This window comes from Scatophagus argus, chromosome 16 (genome assembly GCF_020382885.2).
Source record: "Scatophagus argus isolate fScaArg1 chromosome 16, fScaArg1.pri, whole genome shotgun sequence".
NCBI classification, from domain to species: domain Eukaryota; kingdom Metazoa; phylum Chordata; class Actinopteri; family Scatophagidae; genus Scatophagus; species Scatophagus argus.
In genome coordinates this window covers 2,543,499-2,571,180 of record NC_058508.1, presented here as the reverse complement: position 1 = coordinate 2,571,180, position 27,682 = coordinate 2,543,499, and the positions used below count along the sequence as shown (strand labels likewise).

The following is a 27,682-nucleotide window of genomic DNA, read 5'->3' as shown; positions in this document are numbered from 1 at the left end:
ACCGCTCTGCACATATATCTGGGCCATGTGCATGAATATGACCTCATTTTCTCTTTCTGTACAATCAGTAATGAGCTGTTTATGCCACTATTTTCCTTCTGACACTAGTGTAGTGAATTTGAAAAGCCGTAGATGAGGGCCCTCCCCATATTAATGCCTTTGGTGGTAATTGAGCTCTACTCCTTCCCCAACTATACTCTCCTGAGTGCAACCTCCAGCTGCTGTTCCTGTGCATTTTGGATTCTTGGTTTATATTCTCTAGTTAAAAGGATTCAAGTGACAAATGTCTATGTTTAGTCCCAAAACAAAAGTGCACATAAGTATAAAGACAAGGGTGTCCACATACTTCTGGCCCTACAGTCGATGAGAGGAATATGAATTGTTATCCAACAACTGTGCTTCCTTTTGTAACCAACGCTCATCTTTTAACAGATAGTCGTATGTCATCATGTCACTCAAAAGGAAAATGAGCCAGAAACTCCTCATGAGTATAGTGACTTTAATTAGAGACAGATTGATTTGTACATCATATCAATGTTCATAAAGTGCGACACAGAAGAAAAGCTCAAACAATCCAGCTTTTGTTTTCCACTTAAATACTTCACATACCCCAGATATGAAAATATTCTTCCAGACCGTCTCTCATGGAACACACACAAGTTAAAGCAAAATGACATACAGTGTGAAACATCTCACCTTCATCAGGTGCACATTCCAGTCAGGGTCCATTTCACCACGCAGGGGATTGGATTAGAGATGTGCAGCAGAGTTTCATTAATTACCTAAGGGGGAATCTAGAATGCTTGATGTCTTTTAAAGGGACTGTGGTGATTTTCAGTGAAATGAATGTGATGAAAAATGTACAAGAAACACTGGAATGCATGATATAAAGCTTAGGTAAACTGTGAAAGATGACACCTTTTATCCCATTAACTGTGTATATGGAGCAGAACTCAAAGCGAACACCTCCAAAACAAAATGATACTCCAAATTCCAATTTCCTTTTGAAATACAAGTCAGGGAAGCATGTTTACATTTGGGTTAGATTGTGATGTTTTCTTCACACCATTTATCATTATTTTGCTTTCAATGCAGTCCCTTAACATCATATAAACATGTGGGTAAGACTGGCTATATGACCTCAACAGTGACGTCTTTGTAATAAACCGTATTCTTAAAATTGTCAACAGCAGTATAACACTTTAGCCTCAACCTCGTGTGTAATTCTGGAAGATTATGGTTTTGCAAAATGATTTAAAATCTTCACCCAGGAAGGAATTTAAATATTTGGTTTTTGCGTGAGCTATAAAGATCACTCAGTTAAACTAAGGTCTGATGTGTAAAGTTCAAATAGCTCAGTAGTATGGGAAATACGCTAATTCGCTTTCTTACTGACAGAACTCTAAGAAAGAAAAGAAATGTGCAAATTCCTCAAATTTTATCGAATTACTCCTTTTAACTGCATTGCAGTGTTTTATTTGACTTTGAAAAAACAAGCAATTTAGCAATGTATGCACAACATTCATTATAATCCTACACAAGTGCTGTTTTATGACGTTATTTCTTCAACTACAACCCCAAGTCCTCTCAGTGGCAAACAAAAACAGAATCTTCAATCAATCTGTTCACATTTTTTTTTGTTTGTTTTTACAGAGGAAAACACTAACATACACATACAGCAGAGCAAATTTAACCACCACACAATAAGCCTAAAAATACAACATCCACAGCTCATTTTTTTTTTAAATTTCCAAACAGCCTTCAAAGCATTCGAAGCAAAAACACTTTAACAATCTTAACTTAAACTAAAGAAGTTAACTGATAGTCATCGGCTCTGTATATATTCATACATTTGTGAAAGGGACAAAAAAAACAAAACACATTTTCACATTGTTACACACTGTTTTTCCCAGTTTAGGATTGGAATGACCTTACTGTAACTGTACATGCTCTTAATGTGCTCTACCAAAGGAATTAAAGGTCCTTCTGTAGTATCAGTCCCCACACCTGGCTGCTTTGAAGAAGCACAACACAGTTGACAGGAATGCAAAATATATGAACACATATGAGCTCTGCTGAAGGCATTCAACTCAACATAGCCGAAACCTTTCTTAAGTCATTAAATGTATCCATTTGTGTCAGTCTGATTTGTGGAGATCATAATAAATAGAAAAAACAGTGAAAAGCTTATCTTAATTCTTAAATGAAGTTCTCAATATGCTTCAGTAAGGAATTTATTGGATTTGTGGCTCAGATAATTTGGTCAGGACTCACTGACGGTATATAAAGATTAACGATGTGATAGTTCCTCAGAAGTGAAGCTAAAACATCTTGATTACTATGGTTACCATATCATTTGCATAAGTATTTATTTATTTTATTTATTTATTGTTGCTTCATAAATACGAAGTACCAAATCTACTATTATAAATAAAACCACAGCGGAGTTGGCCCTCTTTCCAATGGGAGAACCGGAGAAGGCTGAGATGAACAATGTTTGTAACTGAATGCTACAAACTATTTCGTTTGAAGCATACTGAGACTTTCAGTCTGACCAGGAGGTTCAGGGACCACAGAATCCAGCTAACATGTTCAAGACAACCAAGAGGTCCAGTCAAAGGGGAAATAGGAAGTCTGCTATATTTGGAAATAGGAAGTGAGTTTATATTGAATGAACTGTGTTCAGTAAAGCCCTGGTCAGGCCAAAGATTTGCAAGCTGAAACTTGAAACTACTCAAAATGTGCCCCAGGCAACGCCATGAGTCATCCTGAGTCGAGCTGATAAACACCAATTCACACCCCGCAACTTTTTCAGGCAACATTTGTCTTGTGTTGTAAATCTTTGGTCTGAACTGTTTTTGAGCTTGTAAGTGCAAACACTTCCTCTAAATCCCAAGTTTATGGTGGAATATTTCTCTTCTTTCAGTAGCTATTCTACTTATCCACACCAGGTTATGCATTCAGAACTGAGAGGTGGGGAAAAACCATATATATGTACTCTGGTGATATGGACAGAAGAAAATATTGTTGTTATTATTATCATCACTAATAATAACAACAACAATAATAACGTCATGCTCTATGATACTTGAACCGAAATGAGTACAGATAATCACTTTGCGCCAAGGCTCATGATATACTTGCTTTCACCAACATTAATGTGTGGGCAAGTGGCTCCAACATAAGCTGCATCGTTCACACAGTGCAGCAGATTTGTGTGATCAGGGGTGTATATGTGTATGTTCTACCTCACAATACTGATATATATCCTGAGCAAGTGGGTTTTCCAACACAAATCAACAGACATCAAAAGATAAAATAACCAGATGAGAACGTCTGCTTTTGGCTTATCCAGTCACTTATGAAGCTATGTTCTTACTGCTTAAAGTTCACATTCATCACAAGTCATATAAAGACCTAATACTGTTATAATGCAGTCATACCTTTTGATTTGCAACAATGGCCATAAAAGCCAAACTTAATTTGTAAAATGTTAGTGTATGTATGTTAGTGTATATAACAGGAACACTGAAGTCATGCGCTAGCCTAAAATTAAGACCAGAATCAGTTTTGCACCTGCATCTGTAAGTGAAAACCTGACAGGTACTGCAAAATTTGAGACTTGGTATCAAGTTGAGCACCAAAGTCAATACTTTTGAGAATAGCCTGAAGCTGAAGCTTTACGTAGCAATTGGCCTAAACTCTGTGTAAAGTGGGCTTTGAGTTCTGGTGGTCCAGGCCGTGTGATACCTGTGCCCGAGTAGCAGATTAGGTCCAAATTCATCTTGTTGAATAAGATCACTGACATTAGTTTCTGTTCTAAGCCTTCCATCTTTGTTGCTGTCATTTGTGTGACACTGACCTTACATCACATCCTGTTCATGAGCTTCACTAGCTTTCACAGCTCACGGCAATCGGGAAGCACACAACAGATATGCCAAAAGACCCACTGTGTTCCCACAAACACGCAGGTAATAGCAAGTACATCAGCGCTCTGAGCTATGTGGTGTATGGCAAAAGCACACCATAGGTTAATTGTGGATTTTTTTTTAAAATCTGTGACTGACTGGCATGTGAACACATGGTGTGATCAAATGGTCAGGTACCAAAGTGACCTGTGATGTGTACCTCCTCATAACTGTAAATGTGGATACTCTCTCTATATTGTCTTGCTGCTTTGTGCTATCCAGGGAAAAAAAAGGGGCAAAGAACGAAGGTCCAATGTGTAGCATTTCAATGCTAACAGATTCTAACCATATTTTGATAAGAATACATTTGCCTCATCTATCCTCTAAGCTGCGTCTAACATTAACTGTAATATCTTTACATTACCTTATAGTGTGGAAGTGAAACAGTTCGGTATTTGAAGGTAACACAGCTTCATATTAGCATACTGTGTCACATTAAAATACATTTTTGCTGTTACTGATGACTTTTTTTTATTAGTTTTATACTTCTCCTTGCCTGTCAAAACAAATGGAGCAATACCCTCTTTGCAGGCAAGAGTAGGGCTCATGAGATATGTGGTCTTAATTTTGGGAAAGGCTAAATGCTACACATAGCTCCTTTGAGAATTAAGGAATATGTTTCTTTCTTCATCTCTCTTAAATCGCTATGTAAGGCAGCCTTGCACCTACAGACAGTGGGTGTGTGACGGTCTAGTACAGCATCCCAGAGAGTTTGATGGAATGTCTCCAAATACAGTGTAAGAGAAGAATGATCTCCATTCAACTGGACCAATCAGAGAAGAGATGTGCAGACAGAGGAAGTTAAAAAGGTAGATGAGCAGAATTGGATTTCTCCCTTTCCTCTTCTTATTTTTTCATCCCTAATTTCATCCCCTTCTATCTCATTTTTTCCTCTTCCTACACTTCTTTGCTCTCTCTCTCTCTCTCTCTCTCTCATCAGTAGCGTGTAGAGTACCAGTCATTGTCGGTCATCTGAACAAGCTCGTTGACCACATCCAGCAGGTTGTAGTTGTATTTGGTCAGCAGCCGCTGGTTCAGCGGCCGGTCCCCAAAACCCATCTCCACCAACACAGCCATCATAGTTTCCTGGGTGGACGCGTCCACTGGAGGCTGCAAAGAAATATATATAAATAAAACCAAACATGTCACCACATACAAACAGACCACGATAACGACTGACCATTCGCTAAACCCCTTCCTTTTATTAACTGTTTAGTCAGAGAAATCATAACATGGTGCAGAATATGGAAGCAAGTCAGGGTCCGTGACATATTGAGCTTGTCAAATGATGCTCACAAATAGTTTGACAGACTGCAGCTATATATCAACATTTGACTGCATGTGAAAAAATGCACACAAATGCAAATTACCTATGATTGACCTTTTTAAAGGGCACCATAATGATAAAAAAATTCAGATGCTGTGGTAAGGAGACTCAGGTCTCCCTACAGTTTTCCAAAGTGCTCCTAAAAATATTAGTAACAGCAGCCCTGCAGCTGTCCTCGTGTCGTTGTTGAAGATACACATTATTCATGTTTTAAATCAACAGGAAAAGTTGTATCAGGAAAATGTCAGATAGGTTTTAGTATCAGCAGATATTAGATATTAATGGAAGTCAAAGTAGTCAGGAGCAAAACAACTGATTTCTAGTTTTACATTAAGAGGACTGTGATCTTCTTAACTACACAGATGTAAGACATAATGTCTTATGTCTTGTTCAATACAAACTGCTTGCCGACCTGTGTGGGGCCTTGTCCAGTGAACAAGGCTTTGTATGCAGAAGCAGCTACAGACAGAGCTCCTTTCATCAGGCCGCTGGTGATGCCTGGGTGCCTGAGGACACACAACAGAAGTCAGGTTTAAAATGTGGCTAAAATGTGACTGTGAAAGCCTCGGCTACATCTCTCACTCAGCATTTCTCTGGAAATGATAAAGACACTTTTTTTTTTCAAAACTACTTCGGTTTTCTTCAAAGTGAAGATGGCTGTAAAACATCTGCCCTATCATGGCTTTCCAGAAAGATGGCGCTGGCTTTGTGCCCCATACCTGAGCTCTAGTTGAAGTCACTACAGTAGATTACAGTTTCCTTTCTAAACATTTCACTTAAGTCCTTGGATGATTAATGCACTGATAGAACACATCCTATTTAGGCAATAATTTGGTCTCCTTCACAGTGTCACACCAACATTTCAAACAGCGAAGTTTCACTGTGAAATCAATGAATTCCAATAGAGTCACTACAATTCGAGGATTCACTGACAGCTGACTGCTGGTTCCTATCGATGTCACCAGCACAAGATGGCTGTGCTCGTATCTGGGATATTTTGGCTTCCCTTCTGTACAGTGGGAGGACGTGGAAATGGGTTGTCTACCTTTATACACATCAATGATGTTTTCTGGCTGGCTAGCATGTTTGTAGTTAGCTTGTCAGCTACAAGAGCTCACCAACTAGCCTTCACCAAGCTTTTAGAACAAAATACTATTGATGAATTGTGCTGTACTGCTTTCTGGTGTGACCAGGTCTTAATGCAAGAGAGCATCATTTCAACAGTTTTATTAACACCCAGTGGGGCCTTGATGCAGCCGGCAGTACAATAGACCTGTTTTCTTTATTCAAACTGCTAATGGTCTAGCATTTTTTCTTTCTTTTATTCATGAGAGTAACATTGTGTTGTTTAGTAGACCTGATTTCTCTAGAACATAGGCAGTGCTTTATATAACCCTTTAAGGCGTGTGAGAGAGTGACCTGGGGTCTTCAGAGCTGTCTTCCTCTGCATCTTCAGTAGCTTCTGTATCATCTGTCCGAGTTTGCTGAGAACCAGAGGCTGTGAGACAACAACAACAAAAAAATCACTTTATCTTGGACACTGTCACACACCAATTCAGTTTCAAACACACAATGTTCAGTCTGTATTCACATCTACGCATCTCAACATCTGTGAATCATTTGGCAGTGTCACATGAATAAGCAGGTGCTCAGTTCACAGCTTCACAGTGCTTACCATCCTCAGTCTGGTACAGTTCAGAGCCCTCTGCGCCTTCCCCGGCAGCCGGGTCAGCTTCTGTTTCTCCACTGCTCTCTGGACTGTTCAACATCAAGAAGAAAACACTTGTAAAACCACAAGCCAAGTGGCAACCCTAAAAAAATCCCACAAAAAAAATCCATCCATTTTCTATACCGCTTATCCGTCAGGGTCGTGGGGGAGCTGGAGCCTATCCCAGCTGACTACGGGCGAGAGGCGGGGTACACCCTGGACTGGTCGCCAGTCAATCGCAGGGCCAACACACAAAGACAGACAACCACACACTCTCACACTCACACCTAGGGGCAATTTAGAGTAGCCAATTAACCTAATGTGCATGTTTTTGGTATTGTGGGAGGAAGCCGGAGTACCCGGAGAAAACCCACGCAGGCACAGGGAGAACATGCAAACTCCACATAGAAGGGCCCAGACCGGGATTTGAACCTGGAACCCTCTTGCTATGAGGCGACAGTGCTAACCACTGCACCACCGTGCCACCCAAAATCAATACAATGCCTTAAAATAAAAAAATAAATAAAGCTGGAAATGTGTTATCAGTATTTAGATACTAACAAAAGAGGAAGTAAAGCAAGTTGTCACTCAGTGTCAAACCTGAAGAGAATTCTCACTAACTCTGCTCTGGTCAACACTGCAGAGCCTTTCAACCAGCAAGTGGGCCGTTTCAAATAAAAGCATACAGTTGGAAAATTTCAGTTCATTTCCGCTGCTGTATTTGTAATGCACCTTCATACTGACCTGGGTGTGACAGTGGCTTTGGGCGGTGCCACCACCTCAGGTGTCAGTGGCTCATCGTCCAGCGTCTGAGACGTACAAAGCATGTCGTTGGCGCTGCTGGTGCCTGACATCCCCGCCCCTGGAGCTGCCGCGGCTTCATCCGCCTCACCCAGCTGTCCCTCTGGGGTGATGCTGCCCGAGTGGTCAGGAGATGCAGGTTCTGGGTCTGTGGGGCTCTTAACTGGGATGTCACCAGGCTGGGACAGCGCAGAGCTACAATAGTGAGAATGAAGGAGCATGTAAATGTGTGATGACTAAGATAAAACTAAGCCGCGGTGGTCTGAGGTGTCATTTTCTCTGGCCTTTTGATTGCTTATTGTACTTTCTGAAAGCACCACAGATTTCCATGACGAGCCAACAACAAAGTCACGTACCTGTACATGGACTCCCCTAGTGGCCGACTGGTGTCAAAGCAGTCAGGGAGTATGATGATGTAGTCCTCCGAGGAGGTGGAGGAGGAGCGACTCCTCGTCCCCTCTCTCTTCTCCTCTGTCTCTTTCTCCTTGTTCTCCTGTGGCTTCTTCATTTTCTCCACGTGGGACTCTTCATCTCCATCTGGGATGGGAACAAGAAAACTGAGACAGGGCATCTTCTCTAATCCCACCACAAAGTCACCACAGTTTCACAAGCTCGTTAACCTCTACGGACAAGATTATTGTTTTAAAATGCTGCTTAAAGATCTAACAGGTGTGATGATTCACTGCTTCAATCATATCACACTGGATACTAAGTCCATGACTGCGAGCCATTATGAATTTCAGTCATCATGGCCTGATGTTATTTACAGTTCATCTGTCGCCCCCCCAGGATTCTGTACAGTGTCTTTGGCTACTAAACACCAGATATAGTAGCTGAACATGTTTTGTTTACAGGCAGGATGATAACAAATCCTACCTTGACAACAAGAAGGAAGTTTACAGTCATGGCTGTTGTAGTTTGCCCAAACACCAAGATCAAACAAACAAGACACAACTTGTTAATTCCTGAGCTTTAGAGGTGCTGGTAGGTTTATGAGCAGAGACAGTCTAGATGTTTCCTCTTGATTTTCCAGTTCTGTGCTTAAAACAGACTGATGTCAACATCTGCCTTCAGAAACTTGCCTAAATGAGTCATGAAGGTAATGAATGAGCCATACAGATAAAACAAAATGAAAAATAACAGGCTGTCCCGCTGTTGGTCTTATGTCTTTTGTTTTTGTGCTGTTCACTGACAGTGACAGTTACGACTAAAAAGCTTTGATGAAAAATATTCACTTATTCGCCTTTTTTTGGTGACATAAACAAGACTAAAAAACAGATAAAAAGTTACTATACTGATATTGTCGAACTTAATATTAAGGGTGTACGAGAATGTTGATCCACTTAACTATAGCTGTGTTATGTGTTGTGATGTATCGAGTCTCAAAAACACTGAACTGATTTAGTTTACGTGCTAACCACATGGCTGTGGTTCACTTTGTGCTGTTTAAACCACTGGCAGCTAGACAGCAGTTTAGTCTTCAGCCAACATCAACTAAGAGAGATCACACAGCCCTAACCAGTATGGACCAATTCAGTTAAAATGCTTGATAAATGACTTTACATAGAACTACATATCCTTAACAACTTTATCAAAGCTCAGGTTTACCTGGACAACTAGATGTTAGCATTAAAGTTATATTCAGACTGCTGCTTTGTGTAAAGCATATGCAGAAAAGATAGATACTCAATAAGCTTAAAAACACAATGAGTTGGCCGAGTCAAAGTTGTTTTCCATGTCTTTATATAATTTCTCCTTTTCCTTGATTCTGTTGTCATCTCTGCAAATGGACTAAACATTATCAATACAACAACAGGAATGAAAATAAACATCCCATCTCTGTAGTCTCACAGTGATCTGTTTAAATAGTGTTTTGTCACTCAGGTGTGTGAAATTGAAGTGTCTTTGTATAAATCCAGCCAATCACTGCCCATACAATGAACAAAGTGGAGCAAGGTCATTGCCATGGTTCCTATGCGGTATGGAAAAGTATCCAATTTGGTTTTAGTAAGGGATGTGTTTCAGATTTTCTACCTAGAAATATTTGTAAACAAACACTGTGATTGGTTCTACTAAACTGTATGTACCATAGTAACCACTAGACAATAACTTTAGATTCAAACTAGAGCTACAAGTCTTTCGTCAAGTAGAGTCTACTTGTGTCATCAAACGAACAACTCTAACTCAAGTCTCAGTTGACCACTCTGTCACCTGTGGTTGAGTACTCCTGCAGTGTGGAGGCCCTGGGTAGAGCGTGGAGCGGAGTCGGTGCTGAGCTGGGCCCAGGTCCTGGTGTTGGGGCCACAGACAGGGGAGCAGGCAGGGAGGCTTTCAGCGGGGGAGGGAGGGAAGCTTTGAGTGTAGCCGGCGGTTTCAGGGCATTTTTTGAACTGTTGGGGCTGCTTTCAGGGCTGTCCTCCGTTCTCGCCGTTTTACTCTTCACACAGGAAGAAGAGGAGCCTCCCTGAGCAGCCGGACGCACCACTGAGAGCAGACAGGAATTCCACTGTTAGACACTGGACTCTGAAACTCTTGGTGCGTTCCATTTGTACTCATAAGTCATGTCTCGAGTTCCATACCTGGAAGTGACAAATGGGACGCCCCCCAATGTCAGAATACCAACTCATCAACTTGGTCGACCTCAGAGGACACCGAGTTTGCTAACCAAGATAGCTGGCCAGAGCACAGACTGTAGTAACAGCTGTGTTGTTCATGTTTTTTAGTGTCCAATTTAGTAAGCAGCACACACAATACTGTCTTACTGCCGCCTATAGGCATGTAGCTATGGTGAGATACCGCATAACGTGTTGTTTATCAACGGGCGCTGCCAACTTGGCTTGTAACCAGTCGATGTCGGCTGGTTACAAATTTTGTGGAAAATAAAACACATCCAACTTTTTAATACACGCCACTCCAGTCCAGAGATACGACTTACGAGTGCAAATGGAACGCACCGTTTTCTCTTTCAGTCACAGGCAGACAAAGGCAGAGAGAAAGAAATCTCTTTAACACTTTGTAAGAAGACCACATCTATAGTGCCGTACAGGGGCTTTCATAGTGTATTATAATGCATTAATAGCGCCTTATGGCAACACTCACAAACACAGATAATACTTTCTGATGCACAGTCACAAAACGTTGATGTGAACGTAGATGTGACCTATAATGAATAAGTTCAATTGTATTATGGATACTCTTGACTAGTTACAAACACGAGACGGACTCATAGCAGGCCAAAATAGTCCCTGCAGTATCTTAAGTTAACCATTGTATGTGTTACATATTGATGCCTCTATAATAATGTATGCTTAATTATAAAGTTTCATTGTTGCTTTTATTGATTCAAAAATTCCAAGTTTGACATGTGACATCAGACATGTAACCCCTGCTAACTGACCTTTACCTGTCCCTGGGCGAGACCCTCTCAGAGGGGTATGGTCAGGTGCCTCCTCTAGGGTCATCGAACGAATCACAGTCTCGCAAACAAACTGAGTCCCGCTGATGTCATCCTCGCCTTCCTCCTGAGCTGGGACTCCTCCCCCTTCCGCTTCAGGTCCCGCTCCATGAGCGACATCTGGGGACCCGTAACAGGTGGACAAATGTTAGGACATACAGTTTAGTGTGTGTGTGTGTGTGTGCGTGGTCATTTCTATACACAGAACCAAAAAAGTGACAAAAAGTGACTGCTGCACACTGACTCTGTTCTTACCCTAACCACTCATCATTACTTCCGCCTAGACCTGTGAACCCAACCAATGGAGGCAATGACTATTACCAAATCAGAGGCGGAGCATCATGGGTCATTCCTTCATCTTCTTAGGAAAAGATAACTGGCAACCACTTCAATAAATTCAGAAATCACAACAAAAAGCAACACCAAGTGTGCCCAAGCTGTGTTCAGCACTGTGTCCTGTGGTAACACATTTGTTGTTGTTGTGTGTATTTGCAGTGCGTTTCAATAACGTGTGTATCTACAGCATTTTTGTGTACTTGGGTGTGCTGTGTGTATTTGCATCATCTTTTCATTGCATTTGTTGTCAAACTGGTGAAGATGTTGTCATAATTTTCTTGTGTTTATCAGTTTCTACACCCGCTTATCCGTCAGGGTCATGGAGCGGGGTTGGTGCGAGGTTGGAGCCTATCCCAGACGCGGGGTACACCCTGGACTGGTCGCCAGTCAATCACAGGGCCAACACACAAAGACAGACAATCACACACACTCACACATAGGGGCAATGCAGCGTAGCCAGTCTAAGCCTAGTCTCTGTGCATGTTTTTGGGATTGTGGGAGGAAGCTGGAGTACCTGGAGAAAACCCACGCAGACACAGGGACAACAAACTCCGTGCAGAAGGGCCCAGACCCGGACTCAAACCCAGAACCCTCTTGCTGTGAGGTGGCAGTGCTAATGACCGCACCACCGTGCAGTCAGTTAATAAGCAACTGCCTGTCAAAAAATACCCAAAGCTGTACGACCAGGCAGGTCTTTACTATTTTGACTCCAACAGAAGGAACAGCACTTGGAAATATGAGCTCAGAACTTGGGATACCTTGCTGAAAAGGATGAAAGCAGCATCACTGGTGTTTTCCTTGTATTTTTAGACACAATCTGCCCCTAAGGCTCCTGGGAGCTTTAAAACAAATACAAATCAGAACGACCATTACCCATGATACTATTGATGACTTCAGTCTCTTCCTGGATGAGACCCAAAGAGGGACTGCTCTTGTCCTGCAGGTGTCCATCTTGAGGCAGAGGAGACATGCATGGAGTCATGTCTGGACAGACAACAGGTGACACAGACAGGAAATTTACCGAACTCAAGTGTGTTTATCAGTCAGGTCTCTGCAATTACCAGCATGTTACATTGAACAATATGCATCTGTGGAGGAAACTGGCTTTCACTCTGGTTTACACCATCAACAACTGGAATACGCTAGAATTTTTCTTACCAGCAGGGGTGTTGTTTGGGACATTCTCCAGTTCTTGGACAATGTTGATGTCCAACAGCTCAAAGGACAGAAGATCCTGAGAGATCAGAAACAACAGAGAGACAATTAAAAATGCTTTTGAGCTACATTGTGGGGAATGAAGGACCTCAGTTATGGCTAAAAATGCGTTTTGGACAGACAACCTGAAAACATAAAGCTTTTAGCGACAGCTGGCATGGAAGCATCTCATTTCGTGACGGAATGACTTTTGCAGCATTAGCAAAAATGCATGGAGACATAATTACAATCATAATAATCACTTATGAAGCAGCATAGATTCTTTTAAATGCATGAAAATTCATTACACTTTACTGATCACCAACAACAAAACATTTACACATACAGTGCCAACTTGATAGTGCAGGGACTGTTAGAGCATACTGTGGGTCCTTATTACAGATGATTGCTGAGGTGAGTATAGGTAGTCATAATGTATTATTAGCCTCTGTCACTGAACCTCTAGTTTATATCTAGTCAAGAGCATACATAACACTCCTGAACTAATAATTTATTATAAGTGACATCTATAGTGTTCAGAGATGCATCAGAAAGCATGTGTGTTGTACGTGTGAGTGCAGTAGTACGTATATGTTTAGTTATAAAGCATTATGAACACCCCATAATGCACTATAGATGTGGTCTTCACTGAAAGTCAAGCCAGTTTTTCTACCCTGTGCTTTTTTTTTTTTTCACTACAATAAAGCATCAGCGTGTGTCACACCTTAGTCAAACGTGTGATTGTGTGCCAGTGATAATGAAGTTAATTACACAGTTTCATAAACATACAAAAACAGCTGCTACAACAACAGCGTCATACGTTACACAAGAGGATTTTACATGTTGGAAAAAAGATACCCTGATATCAGATCAGTAACTGGTATTGGCTAATGCCAGGTTAGGAAATAAAATTGGTGCAACCCCAGAAATAAACCTTTGTTCTAGCCTTAGTCCATGTGTACAGCAGTGTAATGATTGCAGATTATTACCTGTGCAGTGAGCAGGTCTACAGAGGGGATGTAGTACTCCTCTTGGTCCACTGACATTAATGGTTGCTCTCTGGAAGATGCACAGGCTTTTCCATCCTTTGCCACTGGGTTCTTACCCTACAGACAAAGTCAAATCATTCCAATTAGATACTGCACACACATCTACAGTGTGTCTCTATTTGTGCACTTAATGTGCACATCTATGGCTAATCTAAACATATTTATTCACATTCATTATATCAATTTCATTTTTTAAAATCATCTAATTCCCATCATATCGTTTCTGTTTTCACTCATCCAGCCATTTGTTCTACCTGAGGTGTGACGCAGGGTGACACAAGTATCCCATCAGCCATCATGGGCGCTGGGGCCAGAGGATCGACCACAATACTGCACCAGACCCTGGGTCCAAACTGCTCTCCAGCGTGGGCCAGACGCCAGTGGGAGGTGTAGGAGCCCTCCACAGAGGGAGCACAGAGCGCTACATTCACTATGCCAACCTGGACATACAGAGAGTATCATCATCAGCATCTCTAGGAAGCAGTGAGAATACAGTACAAATGACAGAACACTATGCTGTTGACATTATTCATGCAATTTAGTGCTACAAAGAGAAACAAAGGAGGGCAAGCTAACTGACAACTACAGGATACTTTTCCAGGTTGCCTTCTCACCTGTCCTGGCTGGAGGAAGGGAACAGACACTTCTCTCCAACGGTCCCCAGATCCCACCGCCAGGTTTCCCCACATGAACTTCAGCTGCAGGGAGCAAACAAGGCAAAAGATGAAGCACTCTTATCAGAGGTTGTTTATTTTTCTGTCTCTGTCTGATAAAGTTCAGACAGTTCATTTTGGGGTCACTAGGGTGGCAAGAGTTCTGCGCCATCCATACATGATGGTTTACTTGAAAAGAGAAGCGCCTTTCTAAAAAGCTCCAATATTTTCATCTCTTTAAGAGCTTGAAGTGACTGCACAAAAAGGCAGAGCACTCTGAACAAAAACCCTAGGTGCAGCACTTTTTCCTCTAGGCAGCTGCTGTATATACTTTCTCCTCACTGGGAACAACTGAAAAAAAGCCACTGGTGCTATATAGGAACAGACCTCAGAGACTAGCTAGTGAGACATCTGCTATGCTGCTAGACATTTCACTTTAAAGTTGGTTAAAGTTGTAAAGGTTCATCTTCTGACAACTACAAGCACTGGTACAAAATGTATTAATAATCTATTCAATATATGCTGAGATATTTCAATCTGGAACAAAGTGATGTACAGACACTGACCAATGCTACCATCACCAAACCTGAGCCGCTAGCGTGGCTAAGCCTGTAAAAATGCTAATGACCAATATGATAAATGACTAAATCTAGATTAAGTTATTCATGGTGTCCAGAACATTATATATTTTTGGTCCCACTGTGACCTGTTGCCCAGCACCACTATTAGCTCAAAATTTCTTTGCACTCGAGAAGATGAACCTTACTTATTTAAATGACTGCATGAGAAAAGAGCAGACTGGACAACAGTTGACTTCTTTACCTTGGTATCTGCACTCCAGCTGACTGTTCCAGTGTTCCTCATCTTCCAGTACTTGATAAACTTGGTTCCGGGACGCAGTCGGGTTCCATCAGGAAGGTTCTCATCCAAAAATGCAGCTGTCATGGCTGGAGCCACCAAGGGACAGGGGCGCTTTGGACGTCTGGGAAAGAAATGAAGAACTTCATTTTTCATTGTTCTCCCAGCATATTCAGATCAGCCTATATTTAAAAAATGCACCTGGAATTACCTAAAAGAGTGGTTCACAACCTTTTTGTCAGCTGCTACCCAACAGCCCTGTCAGATGAACTCATGTAACCCCAGTAACTTTTATTTCAAACATTTATCCACATACCTTTTAGCAAGTTATTTCAGGTTTTTATCAATTATTTTCAGGAATTTCACCACTTATCCCTTAGTTTACTTTTAGTTAACATTTTTAACTGGTTTATCTATTACTTTTAACTGTCAATTTATCCATTTATTCATCATTTTAGGTTAGCATTTTTGACTGACTATTATACAGGTGCACGAACTTTTCCTTTGGAGGGACACATCTGAAAGGTTATGCTGGGCCCTGGGTAAAAGTTAAACCTATAACTGTATTGTTATTATGCACCCACCATGCTCACATTCTGAAAAAATATTTAATAATCAGGGATCATACATATTTAAAGAGCATTTCATCTCACAAATGAGAAAACAGCACAAACTGCAATATCATTTATTCAATTCTCGCTAGAAACACTGGGCGAGTAAACAGAGCCTTTTGGTGGGCAAACTTTGGTACATGGGCCCCACGTTGAGCAGATCAGTTTATCCATTTATCCTTTAATTTAAAATAACTGTTTTTAATGGTTGTCCAGTACTTTTAGTTAGCGTTTTTAACTGTTTCTCCTCTACTTTTTGCAATATATTTCAAATATTTATCAGTATTTTTACAACAGTTCTATTTCTATGCTTGCTCCCTTGCTAACCTTCATACACTTCTAAAACATTGCGTTCAGGTGTTACAGCTTTTAGACTATAATTTTAATGTAACTGAATTTATAATCAATACTTTTTAAAATTTCTTGATCTACTCCACAATCTTTCCCCAAACCCTCAGGCAATTGCAGATGTGTCCATCTGTGGGAATTACTGAGCTAAAACACCTCTTCTTGTGTGTACTCCACGAATTTGGATCTTTTTCTTTCGAACTTACTCAGGACTGTTATGCTGGGTGGCTCGAGGCTGCAGAAGGACAGGGGAGGAGCTTCCATCTCTGTTGGAGGAGCTCCACTGTATGCCCCGCCGCTCCATCCTCAGCTGTTTGCGGATCTCTTTGACCTCTGCCTTCAGCAGACGCTTCTCTGCTTTCAGCCGTTGTTTCTCTGCCTTGCGGAAACTGCGGTCACCTCGCCTGTAGAACCTGGAGCAGCCGTACAAAAATGGGAAAGAGATGAATATAACGTCATGAAAATTAACACAAAAGAGACCCCGGTTTGAGCCAGAGAGTGCCATGACAACAGTGACCTCCTTAAAATGTAAAATGTCCCATCACTACAGCCTGGCTGCACCCAACAACCCCCCATAAAAACTGGGGGCCTTGCATAAAATTAGTAATGATATTATCTAAACGTTTGATGTTAAGAAGACAATGGCTGTATTGTCAGATTAAGCTCAAGAAATCCCTTTTAGAAAGCCTTCACATGCTTAATGCTGTATAATCATCTATTTGAACTCAAACCGTGTCCTTTTCCTCAGCCAAACCAAGCAGTTACATTATCTAAACCTGACCAAACTGGGACAGAAAGTGGAAAATAATCATTTTTAAAAAAATCTTGACATTAATAAGTAGGCTAAGTCTAAAAGAGTAAAAAAGTAAAAGGTACATCACATTCTAGTAAATAGAAGCGGTAATGATGTCATCTTAAAGTATAAGTGCGGTGTTTAGAAGACACTGGCTGCTGTATTGTCAGAGTAGCAGCAGCTTTGACAATAATGTTTACATGCTTTTCATAATTATTATTATTGTTATTTTCAGCGCAAGGATTTCATTTGTAACAGAGTATCTTTAAATTCTACTTTCGCTACACCACTATTCGAAATATAATTTTATAGGCGATTCTTTGTATATGTCACTATCAACCAGCCAGTTGTAAAGCGTGTTGCTTAGGTGTTAATATTAGTCGCATTATATGATATAGATTTATGTGTGGAATCTTGTTCTCTTCATTTCAACACACATCATTCAAGCTCTGTTGAGAAGTAAGAAGTCTTTTGCTCAATATTACAAATAGAGAAAATACTGTTCTTGAAATGGAATAAATAAATAAATGAAGCAGAATTAAAGTAAAATCGCGGTGTCGTACCTGCTGTGGTCCGGGGCAGGTGATCCGTGCTCTGGGATGGACAGAGGAGTCCTGGCTCTCACCAGATTGTGGCTGGGATCATGAGAGAAACTGCAGGGCTCACACAGTGTACAGGAAGTACATACACTGACAAGCAGAGAAGGGGCAGAAAGAGAAAGAGAAAGCAAAGCAGCTGCGTCATGTCAACACTATTGCTCTTTCCATTCTTTCTTTTCATTCTTTGGAGTTTCCCAATGTTCCTATCAGGCTTGAACTTTGATGACACCTTCCCAGAATAAAACACACTTCAACTTAGAACTCTTGCAACATTTACAACTTTTAAAACGTAGAACAAAGGTATCACTCATATGTAAGGTATACTAGAGATATAAGAATGAGGTGGCAGAAGGGGAGTCAAGCTAGAGGCATATTGTATATCATTTTTGTATAGAAGATTTACACAATCGGTGGACACCCAAGATTAGTGTCACCAACTGAGTATCTGCCCAAATGTGTAATGGTTACTATATGCCCTTTTTGTTATGATTTCACAGTGAAGCTGACCTTTGACCTTCTGGATATAAAATGTCATCACTTCATCATTTTATCCTATTAGACGTTTGTGTGAAATTCAGTCATAATTAGTGCATGAATTCTTAAGTTATGGCTAAAAAACAAAAAGTCAAAATATCCCAAAATATCCCAAAATAGATATTTTTCTACCATCATCTCTACAATCTAACTCATAATATTCACATGCCAGCTGTGATTGGAAATGCACTTTAAATTTGCTATTTTCTGGAAAGTTGGTTACAATATGTAGCACCTACTGATGGTAGATTAGCCCGTTGGCTGTTGACAACACACACCTGCACTGGTAGCCTCCTCCAGTGGTCTGACCCCTGCAGGAGGAGCAGGGAGGAGTGGAGGAGGATGGAGCTCCAGGAAGAGCAGAAGAAGAAACCTCAGGGACCTGCTGAGCCCCCGCTCCTCCTACTGCATCCCCTCTACCTCCCCCTCCTCCTCCTCCTCCTCCTGCTGATCCTCCTCCTCCTCCTCCTCCTCCCCCCAGAGGCTTGTGGATGCAGCACTGCCCAGAGAACTCCCTGCAGATCTTCTCCACCGCCTCACGTACCACCTGGTCCTTAAACTGAAAGGAGAGTGGGAGAGAGAGGGGGCAAGAAGACGGGAAGAGAGCGCTCACTTCTGTTCGATCCGTCAGAACATGTCGCAGTCAGTCGCTCCAAAAAAATCTGACACTTGTCACCTCCATCGGGTTGTTCTTACCTTCTCCATGTAAGAGGTGAACCAGGCTGGAGGAGTTTTGTCTTCTTCTCTGGTACCCTTCACTTCTTTCATTATTACCTGATCAACAGAGAGAATATTCCTTCAAAATTAGCGTTGAAACAACTTTGTGTAGAACTTTTATGTAACTGTTATCATCTTTCTAATTATTATTTTCTGACGGTCTATGATCATGCTAACCTATGCTGCTGAATATTCTTAATGTCAATCTATGAGTGTGTTCACTGTGGCTTCACTGCATTACTGCCCTGATGAAACAGTTTGAGGAATTAAAGGGACACTCCCGAATCTACCGTACCTGCCAACACTCTGACTACTGACCAGTCAGTCAACTGGAAAATATGGGTCATCATTCCTGAAGGGTGCTGACAACATAGAAATTTCCACAGGTTGGTAGAATCACTTTGCCCTCCATAATGCTGTCAGATATCAAAGAAATGTTTTGACACAGCCATTGTAGTACAAACATTAACCGTGCTCTGTTTCTGTTATTCCTGACAGGAATAAAGCTTTAATTTATTTCTCCCGCTATTTCTATTCCTGCCAGTTGTACTACCTTTTCAGCCTACTCTGTATTTGGTCTCTTTAAGCAGTTTTGGCAGAAATAAATCAAACTGCGATCACTTGTAAGCTGATGACGCAATTCAGATTCAAATATCCCTGAAAGTTTTAGGTTTATTCATTCCTCAATATATTACACATCATTCTGAGATTTAAGCCATTTATTTATTTTGGCATTACATATTTGAATATATAATCTAGATTACGGATGCACAATATTGGATTTTTTGCCAATATCTGATATGCTTTTTCAAAAGGTACATATTCACTTGGCAAATAAGAAAATTACTTAATCAACAGTCTGCTTCAGTGCACATAATTACAGTGTCATCAGGCTGTCATACTGCATTTTTGGCTTTTCTTTGTCCTTTCCTGTGATACACAACTTCTTGCGCATGTAAAAGGTCTGCAAAGTTGCAACGGTCAAAGTCCGCCTGCAACGCCTCATCAAGTGTCCAGCCTTTACCTATGTTACTCATCTATGTCACTGAATAACACAACACATCCCCCAAACAAGCCAAAATACGCCAAACTGCAGGTGACAGAAAACTACAGCATATCATGATTATTTCTGCTTCATGGCTCTGAGTTGATGTTGTCCTTCTCATCGATGAAAGTCGGCGTAGGAGACTTGATGAAGAACTCTCAGTCGTGCTCTGAGAGTAGAAGGAAGGAATTTAAGATGCTTAATAAACATGGGCCCCGTGGTATGGCTAATAAATGAAGACCCTGGTTCTTTCCAAAAAGCTGTTAAACTAAACTGAAAATATAAAACTCTGCATATCTGAGAGCAGACCAAAAACACCACGGACGAATATAGATGCTGTCACACTGAGAGAGAGCAAACCAACCAAGGCCTCACCAGGCACAGTCAGTCTCTTATGAACTGCTTTGTTTGTCAGTTCTGCACTCTCTGGACAAATCAACGATTTTAAGCTGTGACGCTAAGCTGAGGTGAGTCATGAAATATCAATCACAGGCCTTCAACATGCTGTTTTTTCTTTGCTCCACAGATTATTTTGAAAACTAAGGTTCAATAAAATACATCAGTGCTGTTTTGCTGTGAAGCTCCAGAAATGTTTTGTTGACTAAGAAACTGCAGCCAACTTTCAATCAGCACAGGGGCGGTGAGCTGACAATAACAGAATTATCACTTTTGGGTGAGTATTAACACTCATCACGGCCTAGATCAGCCCACTGCTTTTAAAAGTTAGCAACTCAAGACAAGCATGTCATCAGTAAAAAAAACCTTCAAGCGAGGAGCCCTGTTGTAAAGGAGATGAAAGTCCCAAATCATGACCAACAAATCCTTAGCCAAGTCACAAGTCATTAGGTTTAATATTTGTCCTTTCAAATAGAAATAATGTATTGTGTCAAAATAATGTACTGTGACGAATGATATATCATTTATATCAATGAGGGTCAGCTAAATGACAGAAACATATCACTGTCTAAGGCAATACGGTCAACACGTCTCAAAAAAAGCTTGAACAAAACTGAATATCAGGAGAAATTACTGCAGGACTGTTGGATGAGTCTGGGTTAGCATTAGCTACATGCATCTGTTAAACTGACAGCTGAGTAATTAAATGCTATCAATTTGGGGAAATCAATTAAATATATTGCATCCATTCATTAAGTCATTTATTAAGTATTCTGAGGGAATGAATGACTCATCAATAACCCTTGGAAGTCCAATAGTGCTAGATAGCAATGGTGAGATGTATACTTTCCCAAGTTTGATGAGTGGCAGCTGAGGTATCATAATAAAAATATGATAAATAAAAAAAAGAAACGCCCAGTACTCCCAATATGACCTGCCATGTGTTATGTTCTTACCATTCCCTGTTCTGGCACTGCAGCCTGGACTTTGCGGCTGACAACCTGTGCCAGAGCGGGACAGTGCTGTGGGGGTCTGAAGCCCCTCTTGGGCTCTGTGCCACTGGCTTTAGTGGTGGGGACCCTCGCCGGCTGGCCCCGAGTCTCATACACGTTCATGTGCAGTCGGTTCCCCTGCCTTGCTGCACTCTGAAAAAAAAGGGTGAATGGGTTAGTCTCCCCTTCTGCTAATTTTTAAATCAATTCTGAAGGTCACCCAAGCTGCATCTTTCTTCTGATAACAACAAAAATGCTTTGTGAGAGTTCTCTATGACAACTCTGGAAGTACGGCGGTATTCAGCTCCTTTGAGTCACTTACAATGTAGGAAACAACTTTCACTTAGGGGACAAGTGTTATTTATAAGTGTTAGTGTGAAATGTTTTGTTTGTAACATTAAGCAGGTCGCACGCCCGTCAATAGCCCATCTATGAAGGCCCTCAGTCGCTTATACTGACATCATCACAGTGAAATGTTGCTTCACGAAAAACAAGCATCTGTTAATAATGATAACAACCCCACACATCATTAACAACATTTCCTCTAAGACATTGCTGAAGAATAATTAATATTATTATCATATTATAATCTACAAAATATTTTTTTGGATTATGCTTAAATTTACATATTGAATTATGCGCAACATTGACTGTTTTCTGAGTGTTGACTTACTTTAAGTCTATTCAAATAGTCTCCGCTGATTCATACCAGAAAATAGATGTATGAACCATTACGACTATCTAACAAATACAGGGCTCGCACATGATTAAGTCTCATCTTAGCTATTAGCTTTGTCTTTACACCATCACCGTTGTCGTATTTTATGTGTGAGCATATGTGAGCTAATCTCTACTATACAGTACTTCTTTGTTTCGCTTAAGCACATCAGTGCGAACAGTAACAGAACTTCATATCAACTTGCCTTCAAAGCCTCCTCATACTCCACTGGAATAAAAGCAGAAACATTCATTATTAATACAGCATGAACATACAAGTCACTCAAGTCTCAAATGTCATGAAATGACAACGACTAACTGTCATAGGACTAATGACTGTTTGCTTACCTTGACTGTTAATGGACACCTAAAAGAAGGAAGGGGAAGATTTTTTAGATTTATATTTTATTCATCATAGTTAGTATACTATGCATGTGAAAACAGTTGAATAAAGTCTTCTGTGGCTCTGAAGCTTTGTCATATTATCTGGGCATATAACGGGCTGGTGTGCACTGGCAAAATATAGAATACAGAATGGTATAATAATATTTTGAATTTTGCTTTCATTCGTCTATAATCTCCAGAAGGAAGAGGACTCGCTGGGTTATTGTTACCTTAAAATAATGAAAGTAAGTAGCTATCTACAGAAAGAGAGGGTACTCTTCCACGAAGTTCACCGTGTTTCTACAGTAGCCCAGAGCAGACAAACCAAACACTGGCTCTAGAGGGTCTTTGGGTTTTTTTGGGTTTTTTTTTACCAGTTTTTATGGCTACTGTAATGGAGGGTGTGACAAGAGGTGTTTATCTGCAACCTCACCACTAGGAGACACTAAATCCTGCATATTGGAGATTTAACAGGCAGGGAAGGTTTATGGAAAGACAGCTCTACAAGTTGATATGTAGGATGCAGTACTTTTTGCTCAGTTATGCCAGCCTCTATTACACCAGTTCTGACAATTTCTTTTTTGATTTATCACCCAAATCTTTAGGGCACACCTTTATAGTTACAGGAAACCCTGCTGAAAAGTTTGGCAATATTACTCTCTAACTGACCTCATTATAACAATATTTATATATTTGATAAAGTCGTTCCTCCATACAGACTGTCAATTTTCACTATAGTACAACAAAGAATCTAACTACACTCGCCTTTGTGCATAACCAGTCAGTTTACTGTGGGTTCATTTCAGCTGGATAGTTTAGTGTAAAGTGTATAGTAAAGTAAACAGCAACAGCCAGAGGAAGAACAAAGTCTCTCACCTCCTCATTCTCCTCATCGAAATATGTCAGCTGAAGACTGCACAGGCCAAAAGAGCGCTTTACCTGTACACAAAACAGATACGCGCACACACAAAGAGAGAGAGACAGACAGAGAGAGGGAGAGGGAGAGAAATCAAATAAGGACAGAGGACGGTGGGTCAACTGTTTGGAATGGACATGTAATATATCATTAGACAGTTATTCATTCGGATGAATTCAGTGACTGAAGTGTGTGTATGTGTGTAAGTTTGTGTGTCTCTCACTTTATGAAAGCTGGACATTTTACCTGAGCGACATTCACTCTGTTGTCACTCTCTGTTTCTCTTTAGAAAGCTTTATCAGGTCTATCAGGTGAAAAACAGACGACGCTAAACCTGCACAACACTAAACCACTTGCATTACTCTCGTTGGTAAAACAACAACTCAAAGTGAAGTCTGACGCCTGTGACTCAGCAGCACTCAGACAAATGAACTCTCCCAGACAGCTGCAGCCAAGAGAGATGGGCCATAAATTCTAAGATGCAGGGCTCCCAACCAATATTTCACCTTCAATCATGACCCTGGCTGCTCATAGTACCACAGTTTAAAAAACAGGTCTCCTGGTCCTTTGCCCTCACAGTTTTGAGTGGCTCCAGGTTCATTCTAGCTCACTGGTACATTATTAGCTCATTTTCACTGCAGGAAATTAACAAGACATCATGTACCATGAAGTCAATGGCACAGATCTCTGTATGATTGCAGGGTTAATTCTGGGAAATAAATGTATGTTGTGGAGGTGACACCAAATCCAAGTTTCCAGGGGTTTGTAGCTGTGCTGTCAATCATGACTAGTCAAGCAGATGTAACAGCAGAAATGACTACAACAAGCACACTGTCTGATGTGGAAACACAACACAGCCAAACTGCAGAGGGCAGCCTATGGACAAAATAAGAATAAACACAAAAAAGGATCAAGCTACAAAAAAAAAAAATAAAACACAAAGTGTTTGAACACTTTGAATGCCATTTTGGGTCAGTATTGCTTTTAACCTGTTGACCCTCACATGGCTTCATACTAAGCAGCCCAAAGTAAGCTTCAGACAACATTTGGCTATTACCTCAACAACAGTGTAGCTCCCTGAGATGTGGCTTGTGCTATCAATGGTGACTCATCAGCCACATGGCTTTGAATGGCAGCCATACACACACTGAATCTGCTGTCCACACATGCAGGGTGAATGTGGCCCTGGCCTCTGTTTTTCTTCACCATGCACTTCTCAGACTGTATGATCATGGTTATGGATGTAGCCACACAACATAAGTTATTTAATAAACTGTTTCTTTTGTCAACTGTGTGAATGGTTCAAGGCAAACTGGTTGGTTTCTCTGTATTATGAATATGGTCTGTAGGCTAACACAGTACACTGCAGTAACGCACAACAGACACATGTGGCGGCCAAACGATACCAAGATCAATCTTTTAAATGTCTCTCTAATTCAAGATGCGTAGCAGAGCCCAGGAAATATACAAGCAAAATGTCCATGGAAGTCACGCTGACTCTGAAATATCCTATAGACAATTAACCAAAGTTCAAAGTTATTAGTCCAGCTCTGATGTAGTAATATTTTTGAAAATGCTAAGAACTGTATAGAGTCCCTAAATACTCCTATTGTTGATGTTGTATGTTTTCATTTGCTGGTGTTTGACAGCAGAACCCTAGGACAGGTAGCCTTATATGGTAATTTGGGGACAGTGATTGTGCTAATGCTTACAGGCGAACATTTTTTTTTTTTTCAATTGATAACCAACAAAGACTTGCTTCTCATGGCTGATAATTTCACATTTCTGTATTTAAAAAGGAGTTAATACCTTGTAGTTGATCAACATCTGAGGATCATAAATTCGATGTAGTAAGATTGATTTTTTTTTTATATCATTTTGGTGGCTTCGTTTGGTGGTGGAGACAACAAATCTCAAGAATATTTTCTGGAGAGAGGCCATCAATAATATCAATGAACATGACCAATTTAACCCTAGCTAGCTAAACTAGCTTGTTCAAGCTAACTACTTCTAAGTATGGATCCAGTTGGGGACAAGTTCATTCGCTTGTGGTGGTTAATACGGCCTGGTTACATTTTAAACCTTTTATTATGTTGGTGGGTAAACTTATGTCAGAAAAAAATCTGTGAACTGTAGCCCAATAGCAGCAAAAGTTTAACTTTATTTCCGTTTAATTTCATTTCTCAAATTCTACTATGAGACAACTAAACAAGGTACAAGGGGGTCATAAAACCTTCCAAAAGCGTTTAAATGTGAATTACTTTAAACGTGTAGTTGGCTTCTATTTCATATATGTTTTCAACTACATCATTTATTAAGAGTAGATGACTATGTAATTATTTATTAGAAATAAGTTAGTGGTTGGAATAACTTCACGTCTTCCATGCCCTCCCTTCATGAGCATAGTTAAAACAGGAGTCTCTAGCTAGCAGTGGGACTTTCATATGTTTCACAAGACCACACTACACCACTGGGCCGGCCTATGGCTTGACTCAGTTCCAGCTAATACACCACAGGAATACATTTCAAATGCTGCATGTGTGATTCAAAGTGCTCAGACCAATTATGCTGAGCTGCTAAACACTGTTTCCATGACAACAAAACACTATAATAATCCTGTAAAGACTGCGGTGTATCCTCCCTGTTCTCTAGAACTCTGTCATCTCTGTGCTGTCTGTCTGTTGGCACATTTCACATCTTTAAATGTCTCACAGGACATGATGGCAATGCTACAGTATGTCAATAGCATCTCTTTGATAGCATATCTGGAACGTGTGGGTTATTCGCCTAAGCGTTAACACACCACTCCGATGGGACACACCAATGTCATCGATCAGTAGTCACTGTAAATGAGTGTACGATAAGAGCGGGATATGTGCAAAGATCGCCTGGGTTTGAGAACAGGCCTCTCTTACCATGGCCTCCATCGAATCCCAGCTCTTGGTGTCGGATCCCGACAGGAGGAAATTTTTGGAATTTCCCCTGAAATTCACCCTCAGGTTGATGTAGAAGTCCATGGCGTCGCCCGTCTGTGCCTTTAACACATATTACACTCGACGGTTACAGAACGTTTTCCCCGACCAACGAAGGCTATTTGGGTTAATCTCGCCAATTCGCTCCACTGTGACTTATCCGACAGGGGATGAGGCGTATTTTGTGTTTACATCAGCGTCCTGGACACGCCCACCCTGCACCATGTGTCCGGAACAAAGATCGCTACTTCCGCTTGTACGGAAAAACAAAAGCAGAGCTGTCAAGTACAGCGCGTAGGGGATGTTTCTTTTCTTAGGATGGCTAAGGAATTACAACTACAAGCGTTACGATACGGCAGGCTAACGTCAAATATCAATGAAGTTCAATTATAATATTATGATTGATGCGTGAAACCAAAATGGCGAATCCCTTAAACTGGTGTGTATGCCGCAAATACTTAAATAATAATACAGAAAGATATTTCATGATAAAGAAACATAAACATAAAAAAACATAAACAAAATTAGCAGACTTCATAAGCCCCCATTCATTATAATTCATTATTCACGTATAAGAGAGCGGAAGTTCTTCCTATATCACAGTTTCTTTGTACCTAACTGGAGGCAACGAGTGGCCTACTTGTCAATAGGAAGCATACTAGGGCAGATCGTTCCTTCGCCATCCTAGAACACGAAAATAGTCGAAGCGCTGTTACTTGTGACCAGGGTTGTAGCACTGCCTTGAATCTAGCTAATACTGCCATTGCAAACACAACAATTACACACGCATTAGAATATTTTTTATCAGTAACATTATCATCAGTAATCAGATACTCAAGAAAAGTAGCTTATCCACAAAGACAGAAAATAATTAAAAAATGCACAAAAATATGTCCAAAAAGCAAAATACATATGATGTGATAAAGCTCTAAAGTGTACACCTACTGAATTCAAGTTTCTCCATCCCTAGATGGTTCTGTACCCTGTCTTTTACAAATTTTGCTTGTAAATGCAAGAACAGAGCATTAACAGACATTAATATGGGAGGGGGGGGGATCTGGTTATTAGATGGAGACTCCTTCTTGAATTCAGCGTTTTAGATGAAAGTTATCCTCACCGAATATGATTTGACTGATTGTATTTTTAACTGCTCACATGCACCTATTCAAACGCTCCCGATGGCTTCTCAGTGCTCAAATTACTTTCGAATTATGTTTACTTTCCTGAGTAAACAAGGCAGGGTGGATAATATAATACCCGTAAGGCTTTACTGTAGACACCAATATCTTGAATGTTCAGCCACAGTATGC

At 40.7% G+C, this 27,682-nt stretch overlaps 1 protein-coding gene across 2 annotated transcripts; it reads right to left on the bottom strand.

The window, feature by feature from the left end:
• Positions 1-484: 484 nt before the first annotated feature.
• Positions 485-26,599, bottom strand: nbr1b (NBR1 autophagy cargo receptor b). 2 transcript variants are annotated; one of them, XM_046415015.1, is made up of 23 exons: positions 26,316-26,599; positions 23,361-23,423; positions 22,449-22,467; positions 22,307-22,329; positions 21,348-21,536; positions 18,930-19,007; positions 18,512-18,792; positions 17,664-17,789; positions 16,514-16,720; positions 15,313-15,472; positions 14,452-14,535; positions 14,092-14,277; positions 13,778-13,894; positions 12,753-12,828; positions 12,468-12,578; positions 11,202-11,378; positions 10,016-10,288; positions 8,161-8,341; positions 7,748-7,999; positions 6,971-7,053; positions 6,715-6,793; positions 5,708-5,801; positions 485-5,078 (listed from the first exon to the last, which is right to left on the bottom strand). In XM_046415015.1, exons 1-23 carry the CDS (start codon positions 26,415-26,417, stop codon positions 4,905-4,907), a joined length of 3,135 nt encoding a protein of 1,044 aa, XP_046270971.1. In that variant the 5' UTR covers positions 26,418-26,599; the 3' UTR covers positions 485-4,904. The 2 variants fall into 2 exon arrangements, with proteins under 2 accessions (XP_046270971.1, XP_046270973.1); XM_046415017.1 differs by having other exon boundaries at positions 11,208-11,378.
• Between the last annotated feature and the right edge of the window lie 1,083 nt (positions 26,600-27,682).